The sequence below is a fragment of the Nycticebus coucang genome, chromosome 6 (genome assembly GCF_027406575.1).
Source record: "Nycticebus coucang isolate mNycCou1 chromosome 6, mNycCou1.pri, whole genome shotgun sequence".
Classification (NCBI taxonomy): domain Eukaryota; kingdom Metazoa; phylum Chordata; class Mammalia; order Primates; family Lorisidae; genus Nycticebus; species Nycticebus coucang.
Genome location: NC_069785.1, coordinates 137881583 through 137897339, shown reverse-complemented (window position 1 = coordinate 137897339; position 15757 = coordinate 137881583). Strand labels below are relative to the sequence as shown.

At 45.6% G+C, this 15757-nt stretch overlaps 1 protein-coding gene across 4 annotated transcripts; it reads right to left on the bottom strand.

Annotated features, from left to right (window-relative positions):
• Nucleotides 1-643: 643 nt before the first annotated feature.
• RPUSD4 (RNA pseudouridine synthase D4) lies at nucleotides 644-10610 on the bottom strand. 4 transcript variants are annotated; one of them, XM_053595436.1, is made up of 7 exons: nucleotides 10398-10610; nucleotides 9933-10098; nucleotides 7822-8023; nucleotides 3820-3913; nucleotides 3601-3745; nucleotides 2587-2684; nucleotides 644-2056 (listed from the first exon to the last, which is right to left on the bottom strand). In XM_053595436.1, exons 1-7 carry the CDS (start codon nucleotides 10584-10586, stop codon nucleotides 1817-1819), a joined length of 1134 nt encoding a protein of 377 aa, XP_053451411.1. In that variant the 5' UTR covers nucleotides 10587-10610; the 3' UTR covers nucleotides 644-1816. The 4 variants fall into 4 exon arrangements, with proteins under 4 accessions (XP_053451411.1, XP_053451414.1, XP_053451413.1 ...); XM_053595439.1 differs by lacking the exon at nucleotides 10398-10610 and adding an exon at nucleotides 10331-10350; XM_053595438.1 differs by lacking the exon at nucleotides 10398-10610 and adding an exon at nucleotides 10304-10335.
• Between the last annotated feature and the right edge of the window lie 5147 nt (nucleotides 10611-15757).

Below are 15757 nucleotides of genomic sequence, written 5' to 3'. Positions count from 1 at the left end.
GAGGGCAGCGTAGTGAAACTGTCTCAAAAAAAGAAGACAGGGTGGCGCCTGTGGCTCAGTCCGTAGGGCGCCGGCCCCATATGCCGAGGGTGGCGGGTTCAAACCCGGCCCCGGCCGAACTGCAACCAAAAAATAGCCGGGCGTTGTGGCGGGCACCTGTAGTCCCAGCTACTCAGGAGGCTGAGGCAAGAGAATTGCTTAAGCCCAGGAGTTGGAGGTTGCTGTGAGCTGTGTGAGGCCACGGCACTCTACCGAGGGCCGTAAAGTGAGACTCTGTCTCTACAAAAAAAAAAAAAAAAAAAAGAAGAAGACAGATGAATGGCTAACAAACATATGAAAAAATGCTCATCATCCCTAACTATTAAGAGAAATGCAAATCAAAACCACCCTGAGATTCCATCTAACCCCAGTGAGAATGGCCCACATCACAAAGTCTCAAAACTGCAGATGCTGGCATGGATGTGGAGAGAAGGGAACACTTTTACACTGCTGGTGGGACTGCAAAGTAAAACATTTTTGGAAGGCAACATGGAGAATCCTAGACCTCCATTGGGAGCAATGGGAGCTAGACCTACCATTTGATCCTGCAATCCCAATGCTGGGAATCTACTCAGAAGGAAAAAAAATCCTTTTACCACAGGGACATTTGCACTAGACTGTTTATTGCAGCTCAATTTACAATCACCAAAATGTGGAAACAGTCTAAATGCCCACCAACAAGCTGTGGTATATGTATACCATGGAATACTATTCAGCCACTAGAAAAAATGAGCCTTTACATCTTTTGTATTAACCTGGATGGATGTGGAACACATTATTCTTAGTAAAGCACCACAAGAATGGAGAAATGAGAATCCTATGTACTCAATTCTGATATGAGGACAATTAATGCCCTAGTACACGGTGAGGGGTGGGGGATGGGGAGAGCTGAGAAAAGGAAGGAGGGAAGGGTTAGGGGAACAAGGGGTGTGGCTCACCTTTTGGGAGTGGGACACAATTATAAGAGGGTCCTTATCTAACAAAAGCAATCAATGTAACCTGGTTCAATGAATCCCCAACAATAAAAAAAAATTGATTTAGTTGGCAATACACTTAAAGACTTCATATAACTATCTAGGTTTCCTGATTGTCTGGAAAAACAATGAGAAAATCCATGCCCACATGCCAACAACCAGCTGGAGCCCAGGACTGCTTGGTAGCATGTGCTCCCAGGTATTTGCCCCCACCATTGCCTTATGTGCCTCCAGCTTCCCCATACATGTATGCTTTCTCACCTATCAAAAGCCCCACCTTGGCTCGGCACCCATAGCACAGTGGTTACGGTTGCAGCCATATACACCGAGGCTGGCGGGTTCAAAACTCACACTCTTTGGGCTTAAGCGATTCTCTTGACTCAGCCTCCCAAGTAGCTGGGACTACAGGTGCCTGCCACAACACCCAGCTAGTTGTTGGTTGTAGTTGTCATTATTGATTGGCAGGCCTGGGCTGGGTTCGAACCCACCAGCTCCAGTGTATGTGGCTGACACCCAAGCCACTGAGCTACAGGTGCCAAGTCAGCTCTCCTTTTTTCACTCATTGCTCCAATCTGCCTGGTCCTGGGCTCTTTTCTCTGTGGCAAGGAGACTTCCAGCAGACTTTCCATCAGTAAATAGACTTTATTCTCCATGAGAAGCCCTGACGCAGTTATGCTGCTCCAGCTTATCCTACCTGTTCTTCTGGAGTCTGCTCCCCTGAGAAGTTAGCAGAGCTCAGTAAACAAAGCAAAGAGTTCAGGAGCCAGCCTGCCCTCCCAGATGTCAGAGAACCCCCAGGGTCTTCACTGTGTTCCTGGATGTCTGGCTTCACTGTCCCCATTTTCATCCTCATTTGGTATCTCTAAACCCAGACGGCGCAGGGAGCGTGCAAAGAAGCGAGGAATTCTGCACACCAAGTTGAGTTCCTCCTTCCGGGGCCCCAGAGCAGGCAAGACCAGCTGCCGGGCATGCAGATGAAGAGGGATGTGGCGAGCCTTTGACTGCTGTAGCCCCAGCTTCTTCAGGGTCCCCATGGACAGTTTCTACACAAAGAAAAGACAAACCCTTGATAGCAAGGCCAACATGCACATCTGGTCGGAAGACTTCCACTTCATGGGAAGCAACACCAGCCTCTCTGGAAGATATAGCAATAGACAGCCTGTTCAGGAGCACATCTAGGAAGGATTCAGAACCCAGGTCATAGAAAAACAGTCACACCAAAAAGTTCTTATTGGTCAGTACTGTGGCCTACCAAGAGGACAACTATAACATCAAAGGTAAGGAGGAGCCCGCATGTGCTTTAGCAGTAGCAGAAAGGCTGCCTTTGAAACACTCCTCCCTTCCCCAATGCCAGGCAACAAAATCAGAGGCTAAATAAATAAAAGAGGAAGGTTTTGCTAAATGATGCTGTAGCTCCATGACAATAAATAACTGCTATTTTCTAAAAGCTAGATAACCAGAATGACTCCATGTCTAAAGACAATCAATACGTCTTTGCTATGACTGACTTCAGGGTTTCAGTGAAAGAAATCTCTCCCTGATTCTGTTGCTTATGAAGTCAAACCAGTATTACCTGGGGAGCCAACTTATTCCAGTCTGAGTACTTGTGATCACCAAGGATAGGACAATCCAATCCAAAAGACAAATGAACTCGCAGCTGATGTTTTATTCCTTATAAAAGAGAGAGAAAGAAAACTTATGAGAAGCTACAGAAATAATACCAGTATTGAAATCTGCTTCAATTTATATTAAATCAGAGCACAGTAAACTAGCCAAGTCCCAACACAATAAGGTATAAAAAAGAAAAAAACAAACGTAAGCTATGTAACACAGCTAGCCTAGGAAATAAACATTGTGAATATTATAAGAACTTACTCCTCCCATCACAGCTCTCTTTCCACCATGGAAAATCATTACCATGAACTTGGTATCTTCCATTACCCTAACTTCCTTTACAATTTTACTACATAAATAGTATTGCTTTAAAAGTTATTTTAATTATAACAATTAAATTTAATTATAGTAAAATATACATAAAATTTCCCATTTCAACTTTTTTTAAGCATACAATTCAGTGGCATTAAGCACACTTATGCTGTTTTGCAACCATCACTATCATCCATCTCTAGAATTTTCTCATCTTCCCAAACTGAAACTCTGTACCAATTAAACAGCAACTCCCATTCCTCCCCACTCCCTTACACTCCCCGAAGCTTCTGGAAACACCATTCTCCTGCCCAAAATCTATCAATGAATGTTTGCAGTGTCTTCTTTAACCTTTGGGTTATTGTGAACAACGGTGCTATGATACATGTGTGCTGGTATCTGTCTGAGACCCTGCTTTCAATTCTTGTGGGAATATACCCAGCAGTGAAATCCTAGATCTTATGGTGATTCTATGTTTAATTTTTTGAGGAGCTGCTGTGCACATTTTTAAATAAACTCCCAATCATCCCAATAGGAGCTTCTGGCCTCAGCTCACCAGTTATTAGCTGCTTAGAACCAAGGCAGGGCCCAGCACGAGGCCCCGGACAAAGTTTGGCAGTACGGGGCTTGGCAGTCCGCTATAGGGTGGTGGTTCCCTCACCAGTGATGGGCTGGAGCTCCATGAGAGCGGAGGAGACCGTGCTGCTTAGCACCTGGTACTGAGTCACAGCGACGTGTGCATGCTGGTTGTTCCGTACTTTTACCATTTTCCCGTTGTCCATGCGGTAGCTTGGGGCCAGTGTCATCTGAAGACAAAGAAATCAAAACATGATTTCCTAGAGAGGGCAGAGACCCGCACAGGGGGAGGCAGCTCACCCACCTTGTGGTGCTGCCGCTGGCCTTGCACCTCCTTCTCCACAATGGGGATGTCCACAACTCCTGTGGAGGGCACAGGGACCCGCACAGTGATGGCCCTGGGAGGACATACAGATCACTGCATTAGCCACATAAGCAAGGGAAGAACATCTTGCTTTGTCCACTTAGGAAATTTCACACAGGATCTTCTGCACCTACCTGGCCACTTCTTATGATCGGAGAGTCCCATGTGATTCCCTCGGTATAACCCTCACTTAGGCTGAGAGCTAGATACTTTTTAAAGCATATCTTTATTGTTAAAATCATATATGCTAATTGAGTATTTGGGGAGATGAGGGGAAAAACATTACATTAATAACACAGTCTTGGAGGTGCCTGTGGCTCAAGGAGTAGGGTGCCGGCCCCATATACCAGAGGCGGCAGGTTCACACCTGGCCCCAGCCAAAAACTGCAAAAAAAAAGAAAACAACATAGTCTTTCCTTCTAGCCTTTTAAAATGGGTATGTGCAGTTTATACAAAAGTAGGATAATATGGTTTTGATTCTTGTTTTTCTTTTTTACATAATAAAAGATAGCAGGTCTGAGTGCATACTTACAAATGATCAATCAAATGAATAAATGAATGAATGAACCTCCTGAAAAATATACAGGATTGTTCCTGCCCAATTTGCTAGGTAGGTAAAACAGGGAAGAATTAGGCCCAAAGAAGTCACAGGGGCCAAAACCACAACCCAGTAACTCATTCTGAATCTCTCTTTTCGGTGCTGTCCCTCTCATCGCCCCACAGACAGGTAGAAGACTGTATTTAATCTGTCCTTAAATTTATGCCTCTTTCAGGTCAGTCATGGAGGAGTCCTCTGGTTACCTACTGGCCTACCACAGAACCACCGAGGGGTCAAAAGACATACTATTTCATACCCTGCACACCCAGCTGCTATCTGATACATTTTATCATATTTAAATTGAGTTGTTACTAGATTACCCACTCTAGTGATAAAACACTGCTATTCAAAAAAAGAAATAATTGGGTGGTGAGGCAATCATTTAAGTAGGTGTTAGTTCCACAAAGATGAACAAGACCAAAATCCCTACTCTCAAGGAACTCAAAGTCTATAAGAAGATTCAAACAAATCATAACAATAAAAGAAGCCTGCTAGCAGAGTAAGTCAGTGAACGCTAACAGTTGCCCACCATGTTCTACTTCCAACTTCTACTTCCTGCCCTGTACTAGAGACCCTCATTAGCTGGGTCCCACCTCTCATGCCTTATCTCCCACCATCCCTACTCCAAACTGGACTGCAAGCCCACTCCTTTAGACATGGCACCCTCACAATCTAGAACACATTTTCCCATCTCCCCAACCAAATCCTATTCATTTGCCAAGACCCGATTAGTTGATTTTAACTCTACCAGAAAGCCTGACACCAAGAATGGTTATCAACTTTGAATCTTTATGGATAATCTTCACAAATATGACATGTATTTTATAGTCTTACATTTTGATTACTTACATGTATGTTTTTGAGGACTTAGCTACTATCCTAAATTCCTCCATTATCTGTAATCTCTTATTATAGATGTTCTTAAATTTGCACATCAAATTTTAACATGTAGCTGCTAATCCCCACAACTGCTAGACTTTTAGAAATGTGAACCTTTGTGGGTGAGTTTCAAGCATAGTTTTGTTTTGGTGTTTTTGAGACTGAGTTTCACTCTGTCTCAACTCTCTCCCCTGGGTAGAGTGCTGTGGCATCATCACAGCTCACAACAACCTCAAACTCTTGGGCTCGGGAGATCCTTTTGCTTCAGTCTCCAGAGTAGCTGGGACTGTAGCTGCCCATCACAACGCCTGGCTACTTTTTTTCTGTTTTTAGTAGAGATGGGTCTAACTCTTGCTCAGGCTGTTCTCAAACTCCTAAGCTCAGACAATCCACCCACCTCAGCCTCCCAACGTGCTGGGATTACAGGCGGGAGCCACAGGGCCCGAAACATAAAGATTTTTAAAGGGCTCTCAGGTCTTAAAAGTATCTGCAAAATCTATGCCAAAAGGACTAACATCCAAAATGTAAAATGAATACGTACAAGTCAAACAGAAAATAATAAACCCAACAGATAAATAGGTAAAAGAAATAAAATCTATTCCTAGAAAGAGAAAGCCGATAAAAAGAAAGCCAATATCACTACTGTACAAGTAAATAGAAGAGAGCAATACAATTTATTTCACACATCAGAGTGGCAACCCTTTAAAAATGCTGTGGTTGGCACAAAGGGAGGTGGGAACTGAACCACTGCTGATTGCAGGACTAATAGAGCCTTTGTGGAGAGCAAAGGCTGTGGGATTGCCTGACCTCAGGAGTTCAAAACCAGCCTGAGCAACAGGGAGGCCCCATCTCTTAAACTAACAGAGCCTTTGTGGAGAGCGACGTGGGCGCTAGTAAAATTTAAAATACACATACCCGGCAACCTAATAATTCCATTTCTAGGAATTTATCCAAAAGATATATTCACATATTCTTTGCAATAGGCTCTGAAAAAATGAAAAATTACCTAAAAGTCCATACAGTGGAATACCACAGAACCCTTACAAAGGATCTCACTTTAAATGTACACCACAAAATGCTCTCCAAAATAAATGCTCCAAGTGAAAACAGTAGGGTATAAAACAGTATGTAAAATATGCTGCCTTATGATAATATGCTTATACGTGCCCAGTACAGATCTGAAAGTTTACACTGGTAACAGTGATTGTCTCTGAGAAGGAAATTGCAAGGATGAGGAGCAGAGGTTTTTTTTTTTTTAGAGACAGAGTCTCACTTTGTCACCCTTGGTAAAGTGCCGTGGCGTCACAGCTCACAGCAAACTCCAGTTTTTGGGCTTAGGCGATTGTCTTGCCTTAGCCTCCAAAGCAGCTGGGACTATAGTCACCTGCCACAATGCCCAGCTATTTTTTGTTGTTGTTGCAGTTTGGCCAGGGCCTGGTTTGAACCCGCCACCCTCGGTATATGGGTCTGGTGCTCTACTCACTAAGCCACAGGCACTGACCCAGAGAGTTTGTTTTTTGCTTACATAAAAAAAATGTACTAACAGGCCAGGTGCAGTGGCTCACACCTATAATCCCAGCACTCTGGGAGGCCGAGGCTGTGGGATTGCCTGACCTCAGGAGTTCAAAACCAGCCTGAGCAACAGGGAGGCCCCATCTCTTAAAAAAAATTAAAAGATAGCCAAGCACCTGAAGTCCTGGGCTACTTCGGAGTCTGAGGGAAGAGAATTGCTTGAGCCCACGAGTTTGAGGTTGCTCTGAGCTATGACGCCACGGCACTCTACCAAGCATGACAAAGTAAAACTGTCTCTAAAAAAAAAAAAAAAAAAAAGGGCGGCGCCTGTGGCTCAAGGAGTAGGGCGCTGGTCCCATATGCCAGAGGTGGCGGGTTCAAACCTAGCCCCGGCCAAAAACCACAAAAACAAAACAAAACAAACAAACAAAAAAATGTACTAACATGGAAAGATCTCCAAGACTTAGAGTTAAAAGGGGAATAAAAGTATAATGTAGCATGTACAATATGGTACGTTTGCACGTGTGGATAGATATACACATATACTATATATACTAGATGTGTATGTAAATGGACCAAAGGATTAAAAAACAAATTGATAATAGATTGATAGTGGCTGCTATCTCAAGAGAAGAGGCTACAATAGCAGAGTGGGTGAATTCTCCAGGGGTTGTGCTTTATCTTTCTTGTTTGACTATTTAAGCACAGGAATAAAATCATGTATGAGTTGTGTAATTAATTTCTGATCATTTGATCTATAGCCAGAATTAAGAACCATTATTCTATCAGACTCTTAAAATTCTAAGCACTAAAGCTGTTCCATATACTTTTTGTATTCTCACTGGTCTCATACAGTGCTTTCTATTCATAGAAATTCCTGGTCTATGCTGGAAAAACCGATGAAGGGGTGCCTCCACTTATATCACCTCTACTGGCATCACTGGGCCTCATACCAGTACTTCTTTGCCACCTGACGGGTTCTGAACAACTCTTGAACTTGATGTGCTACTTCCTTTTCCCAAGCCAACACCATCACGCCTGTTGTTTCCTTGTCCAGTCGGTGGCACAGATGCAAGGGCTCTGCCTTGTGGCCATGAAGCATCTTTGCCAGGATAGGTAGCACATCACTGATGCAGAGCTGGACTCCGGGGCCACCTAAGAAGGGAAAAGCCAGAGGTTTGAGTGGCCAGGAAAAGACCTCACCAAAGAACTCCTCTTGGAAGAAACCCCATTATTGGATAAACTGTCAGTGTTTCTACAGTCTTACTACTGAAGTGAGAACATGGGACTAGCAACACTGGTATGCCCAGACATCTTATTATAAATGAATCTCAGGCCCCCAATCCAGACCACTAAATCAGAATCTGCATTTTAACAAGTTGCCCAAGTGCCTGTTCTCTCTGCAAAACTCTTTCACTATGCATATTTTCCATCAGTCTCCTGATTCACTCATGTAGGGAGAATGCGGACTGAAGACCCCATTCTTGCCAAAGGAAAGCACCTCCAGAAAAAGAGGAAAATTAAAAAGTAAGCTGAGCGAGTAGGAACAAAGAAAACTCAGCTAGCTTACATTTAAGGTAGCCATTACTAGCAAACTTCCTGCCTTTTCTGAAATTCTAGTCTGTTGGGGATACAGCTTACAAACACCCTGCTGGGTCTGTGAGCTCTGAGGAAAAAATGGTCATAGAAGAGACTATGACAAAGACCTAGAAAGATACATTAACTGGGTCGTTTCCTGCCTAGTAAACAGGCAAAGCAGATTTGCGGAGATTTGCATTTGCCTGGGGCAGAGATCAAGGGAGTAGCTAGAGCCCTGAGATATGGGCAGAAGAGTGTATATTCCTAATCACAGAGGAAAATTCCTCCCTCCCACCAATTCCTCAGAGGAGATTAACGTTGGTGGCATTTTACTCCACAGGGAACTAGCAGACTTTAACATCTCCCTAGAAATCTGTGTGTGTGTGAGCTCAAGTGGGAGGTTCTCCCAAAACAAGGTTTCTCAAGGCTACCCTTAAGGTTAATAATAATGACAACAGGAGCTGATATGCTCAATCAGCTGGTGTCTTTGTTCCCTCCCTCATCTCAACCTCTGGGCAAACAGACTTCAATAAAAGCAAAGTAAAGCAAACACTTGGTGTCACTGCCGGAATCCCACAAACAGGCAATGGACCCCTGAGCTCCCACTTTTAATTCTACTCTACGTCTCATGTCTCTTTCTTTACCACAGTTTCTAACTCTGTATTTTTTCAGTAGGTCGCCACCAGTTTCCACAGATCTTAGTGGACCCTGCTCCTGGGGCAGGACCTGACAACTCAGCTGTCTCTGATAACTATAGTCAACATTTTTTGAAAGTGTCCACTAAGTTCCAGGTACTCTGGGGTTTTACATTAGGTATACTCCAAAACATACACAGAGACACCCATCTTTTTTGTTCTTATGTATTTTTCCTCATTTTTTTTTTTTTTTGAGACAGTCTCACTGTGTTGCCCAGGCTAGACTGCTGTGGCATCAGCCTAACTCATACTACTAACCTCATACTGAGTTCAAACTATCCTACTGCCTCAGCCTCCCAAGTATGTGTGACTTACAAAGCCAGCACAATGACAAGCTAATTTTTCTATTTTTAGTAGAGACAGGGACTTGCTCTTGCTCAGGCTGGGCTCCACCTCCTGAGCTCAAGCCATCCTGCCACCTTGTCTTCCTAAAGTGCTAGGATTACAGGTGTGAGCCACAGCACCCAGCCTAATTCTCAGTTTTGTTTAAAAAACAAACACAAAAACTTGAAGACTAAAACCACACAGCTTTGTGTTTCTCTATAGCAATCCCTGCTATAGGTGTGCACACAGTGACTTCCATTAATCACTGTTGACAGGCAGATGTTCGGAAGGCAGGTGTTGTCTCATTTATCTGTATTCTCAGCAGTGCATCACGTAAGATAATAGTCTGCAAAGGTTCAATCAATTTGAGCGCAAGGCCTCAGAGTGCCCCAGGGATAATTTGTCAGTTTCCCTTAGATGCAGCAGAAAGCAGCAGCAGGGTCCTCTCCTTTCCCACATAGCCTTACCATGCACAGGCAGACCATAGGGCTTATCGATGACTACGAGGTCCTTGTCCTGATGAAGAATCCCTCGTCTCAAAGCCTTAGCAAGCACATTGGGGTGGACTCGCTGCAGCTGCTGTGTGAAGCGCACTAATTCTTGCACCCTCCGTTGAACAGGGTTTGTGGGCACCTAGGGAGAAGAAAGAACAGTGGAGAAAGCCTTCTGTAAGGTCTGGGCTACGATTTGAGTAGAAAGAGACTGTATCTTTGCATCAGACTCGTGCACGCAGTGGTTTGGACTGAGCCCAGCAAGAGATAAAGACGCACCCTACAGGGAGACACCATACCCCTACTGACATCTCTCCTCTGCCTTCCACCCAAAGACGTTTTCTTACTTGCGTCTGATCGGCGGACTCGCCTACCTCTTCCCCCACCTGAGAAACCAGTGAGCGCACTGCCTCTTGGGAGTTGTGGTCCCTCTGGACTCACCGGCTCCCTTTCCGTATTTTGTTGCCGTTTCTGGGCTCGGAGCCTCTCTGCTAATCGCTGTGCATTCAGGGAATTAGAAACAGCAGCAGCGGAACAAAATGGCCTTGAAACGAGAGTGAAGAGACTCCCCAAAATATGGCCAGCACCCCTGATCCAGAGGCCAGGAGCACCGCGGCCGGGAGCCGCCATCTTCCCAAAAAGGGCTGTGCAAGCCAAGACCGCGTGGAGAACAGCGGCGAGTAGGAGCGGGAAGGAGTGGCCTCCCCGGGTCACGTGGAGCGGGCGGGGCCGGGCGAGTCACGTGGGCGGGGCACGCTCAGTGCGGCTGCGCCGGCCGTTAGGTGCAGCTGAGGCGGCGGCGGTTGGAAGCGACGCGGTGAGTATTCAGGGAAGCCGGGCAGGGAGATGCCGGTGGCTCGGAGCCTCACCTGTTTCCGCATCCCCAGCGTTCTCATCCTCGGAAAGCCCTGCCCTGGAAAACGTTTCTCCCTTTGGATACGACCCTACTCAGAGGCCCCTCCCCGCATCCACGCCCCTTGGAGGTGCTGCCCCTCAAACGCCCGCCGGCGCCGCCTCGGCCCGGCAACCGCGTCCTCGGCGCGCGGCGCGTGCCCGGAGGGCGGCTCGCGTTGCCCGGCCTCGCCGCGCCCGGATGTCGGTGGCCCGGGTCCCTGCCCCTGCCGACCGCGGCCTCTTTGTCTCTCGGGGTGGGGGACGCGTCCTGTCCTGCAATGACGGCCCCGCCGCCGGCCGCCCTGTGGTTCCCTCGTGGGGAGCACCGTGGGATTTTTTTCTGTCATCTAGAACTCATTTCTTGGGGTTTCCCACCACTACCACCCTCACGCTCCCGCCCAAAGAAAGACAAAGCACGGACCACCCTGTCTTTCCCCGTCTGCCGCCTTGGTTTCCTCTCCAAGGTTTGCGGCGCCCCAAAGCTCCTCTCCCTGTTAAACGGTGCGACGTGGGGACCCCCGAGCCGTGGTTTGGGACGGTTCTGTTGGAAACACCTCGGAATATACCCGCCGTTTGTTAAAGCGTATGCCGAGTTCCGAAAGAATGTCCCGAAAACGAACGTGGTGGCGATAGAGGGAACAGTTTTTTAACACTGCTTAGAATGAAGGCTGCCCGAGGAGTTGGTGGGGAAGTTCAGTTAGTCCTCCGGGAGGAACTGGCAGAGGGAGCCGTATTGCTCAGGAAACAGCTGATCAAGTGGAGCTGGCCTCTGGAGAACGTGAAGTTGAAGAGTGTGAACTAGATGTTGACAAGTACTAGGTCGTCTTTTGGTGCTTCTTGAGTAGACCAGAGACTCCTTGAAAGTGGAATTCTAGAAATGAATCTAGCAGTTGAGTGCGGAACACGTTAGGAAGGCTGCCAAACTTGGAAACCAACTGGATACGGCAGTCTAGGCGGTCAGTGATTAGGACACACCCCATTCGGTGGTCTTTTCCCCCCTACCCTACTGTCCTTTGAGTTTGGAATGATTATAGTTATGCGGGTCAAGGTATACCATTGGCAGCTGCTATTGATTTGTGATAACTTTGGAGGAGTCAGCTCTTTTTTTTTTTTTTAAATCCATACAACTGGCACATAGTAAGCTCACAATAAGTATCTCTTAGATGGCTGAAGCACATCATTAAATTGTCTTAATTTCTGTTTGACCTAAAGAATGAAGGTGCAAATACATTCATAAAGTGGAAAGAGACTTGTGTGTATTTCTGTTAATGAGGCAGAGAGGCCAGATACAAACTCAAAGAATTCCAAGGAAGATTGGGAAATGATGTCTGTTTGTCCTGCTGGTTTTATTCCTGCAAATTCAAGGCACAGTAGATCTACAAAAGTTGAAAAAAATTTACCCTAAAAGAATTACTGTTTTTTGCACTCCAGGTGTAGGTTCTAATTTTACTAAACAGTTGCACATCACATACAAGTGAAGCCACCTTTTCCAAGGACCCTGAAATTTAGGTATCAGGGCTTAAAGTCACACCATTATTAATTACAAATGTGTTTGGATACGGGATTTCTATGGTTTTGTGTGGGGTCTGGAAGATCCTTTTTTTAAATTTAGTTATTTTTTGAGACAGATTCTCATTTTGTCACCCTCGGTAGAGTGCTAGGGCGTCACAGCTCACAGCAACCTCAAACTCTTGGGCTCAAGTGATCCTCCTGCCTCACCCTCCCTAGTAGCTGGGACTCCAAGCGCCCACCACCACGCCTGGCTAGTTTTTCTATTCTTAGAAGGGGCTCTTGCTCTTGCTCAGCTGGTTTCAAACTTCTGAGCTCCAGCAGTCCACCCGCCATGGACTATCAAGGTGCTAGGATTATAGGCATGAGTCACCACACCCAGTGATAATTTTATCTACCATTCAGAAATCTTTATAGCTTAAGATAAGGAGCAGGTTGTTCAACTGTTCTTTGACCTGTAAGTTTGAAATACAGTCTTAAAGTACCTTTAAGTGTTGAAGGGTGACTCCTTGGAACTTTTAAGCAGGTATCTCGTGCCTGAAGCACAGCTGAGATAGGAGCTAGGGGGGCAGTATGGAGGGAGTGTATGCAGTGAGTGGGGGTGGGTGGGCAGGACTTCCAACCTCTAGCAATGGACAGAAAGAACATCTTCCACTGGGGAAGGGGAGACCAGGAAAAGGTCAGAATGGAATTAGGTGCTTTCAGGAGGTAAAAGAGGATAAATGCTAACAATTTTATTGCATTTCCCACAAAGGCATTTATCTGTAATAAAGCACAGGTGTTAATCTCCTTGGTACCTCCCACATGCATATTCAAGTTGGCACAAACCTTAGGTTTACAGTTCTGTTCTCCTGAAGGTATAGGCTTTTTAAGGTATGACACGTGTCTTATTCCTCTTTGGTGAGATTGTATTGTGATGTGTCTTAACAGGAATGCTGACTCTCTGTGTTGGGAGTAGCCCTGTGCTTTTTTTTTTTTTTTGACAGAGTTTCACTCTGTTGCCCTCCGTACAGTGTCATGGTGGCACAGCTCACGGCAACATCCAGTTCTTGGACTTAGGCGATTCTCGCCTCAGACCCCCAGTAGCTGGGACTACAGGCGCCCACCACAACACCCAGCTATTTTTTGTTGCAGTTTGGCCAGGGTCCGGTTTGAACCCGCCACCCTCGGGCCGGGGCCCTTCTCACTGAGCCACAGGCACCGCCCAGCCCTGTGCTTTTTAAAAAGCACTTACCATTGGTGTGCTTCAGTTCCATTCTTAGATATTTGTGGTATGGGACCCTGGTATCTGCCTTCACAGAGGAGTGTGTGAAGTGTAGGAAACAAAACCTGGCTTACTGTAAATGCTGCAAATTTGGAAGTGAGTTGGATATGGTGGTGGTAATAGTCCTAGCACAGTACCTGGCTGGCATTTGACAGAGTTTTGAACATAAAAATTCAACAACTTGGCTCGACGCCTGTGGCTCAAGCAGCTAAGGCGCCAGCCACATACATCTGAGCTGGCAGGTTCGAATCCAGCCCGGGCCTGCCAAACAACAATGACAGATGCAACCAAAAAAAAATAGCTGGGCGTTGTGGCAGGCGCCTGTAGTCCCAGCTACTTGGGAGGCGAAGGCAGGAGAATGGCTTGAGCCCAGGAGTTGGAGCTTGCTGTGAGCTGTGATGTCACAGCACTCTACCCAGGGCGACAGCTTGAGGCTCTTGTCTCAAAAAAAAAAAAAAAAAAAATTTTTTTTTTTTTTCAACAACTTGTGACTAATACACTTTTTGTCATTTTAGACTTTGCAAGCATATACAGATATAATTTCAGCCAGGCCAATTCTCCAACAACAGAATGGAGTGAGCTGAGAGTTAAGTGCATACATCTTTGTTTTATAAAACAAATCTATAGACTTTCAGCAAAAGTACTATGTGGTCTTAATTTCTCTCCATGTCATTGGGAAGAAGAAAACTGAAAGGTAAAGAAGGCATCTCCAAAGCCAGTGAGAGTTTTTGTATGGAGGGATGAACATTAGCCCTGAACAGCTGAGTGATGGACTTTTATCTACAGACAGCATTTGTCTGAATAAAGGAAAACACAACTTTACCCGTGCACTCTGGTGTTTGCAGTTCAGATAATTAGAAATACCAGTGGATCTTCAAATTAGCTCACGGTCAGTAACACTCATCAACTGCTTGAACATTTATTATGTCATAAACATTTACTGTATAACAGGAACTGTGCTTGGTCTGGGGATAGGATGATAAATAACAGACACTATACTGTCTAGAAGAGCTTCACCCCTTTGCGAGAAGCCAGTAACTGCCAGTGTTAAGAAATGCAGATAAGCAGCTGAAATACAAATGATGCACTTGGGGTGAAGGAAGCTGGACAACTGGCCTGTAGACTTCACATTTAAACTGAGACTTCAAGAATAGGGGTGTGGAGGAGGTGCTACAACTTATTACTCCAAGTGAAGGCAGCAGCCAGGAATGTGTGGAGTGTGTTGAAGCAACTGAAAGAGCCCTGCAGCTCTATAGAGCCCAGCGAGCGAGGGAGAGGGATGGGCGGATGTGTGGACCACTGGTGTCTGATATGCCAGGCCTTGTAGCCACAACGAGTTTACTTTTATTAAACATAGTGAAAATGGGCGGCGCCTGTGGCTCAAGGAGTAGGGTGCCGGTCCCATATGCCGGAGGTGGCAGGTTCAAACCCAGCCCCGGCCAAAAACCACACACAAAAAAAAAAAATTAAAAAATAAACATAGTGAAAAGCCACGGAATAGTTCTAAACTGTGACTTAACCCAGTTTCTGTCTTGAAATCTCTTTTATTGCTATGTAAACTTTTCTTTTTCTCTAATTGTAAAGTACATTGGAAAGATTTCATACATGAAATAAGAGAAACTGGCTGGGCACAGTGGCTCATGCCTGTTACCTAGCACTTTGGGAGGCCAAGATAATAGGATTGCCTAAGGCTGGGAGTTCCAAGACCAGCACCGGCAACATAGCAAGACCTTGTCTCTACAAAAAAATAGAAAAATTAGCCAGGCGTGGTGGCGCATGCCTGTAGTCCCAGCTCAGGAGACTGAGGTGGGAGGATCACTTGAGCCCAAAGCTTAAGATGCAGTGAGTTCTGAATGCCAGTAAAATGGCAAGGGTAAGTGGTTTGCGTCTGGCATTTTATCCTTGATCATGTTAAAGCAAATTTTTAGGAAATGAGTGTGGTAGAGATCTTACCTGATAGAGGTAGATTGTCGAGCACACTTAGGGTTGGTTGAAAGTGGCAACTGACTGAGTTAGCTCTAGAGGACTGGGGTAAACAGGACCCCTGTGGCCCAGGGGGACATCATCGTTCTGTGTGCATACCTGCACATTGCGAAGAGGAAAATGGCAAGTGTGCTTTCTGCACTGATTGGAA

Bases quoted from the DNA above. Each gene is read 5' to 3' on its own strand.
- RPUSD4 (XM_053595436.1), bottom strand. From the start codon at position 10,586: ATGGCGGCTCCCGGCCGCGGTGCTCCTGGCCTCTGGATCAGGGGTGCT. The intron at 3,746-3,819 runs GTGGGTGAGCTG...CTTTGTCTTCAG, and splicing joins GCCAGCGGCAGCACCACAAG to ATGACACTGGCCCCAAGCTA. The intron at 2,057-2,586 runs GTAATACTGGTT...TTCTTTGTGTAG, and splicing joins GGAATAAGTTGGCTCCCCAG to AAACTGTCCATGGGGACCCT.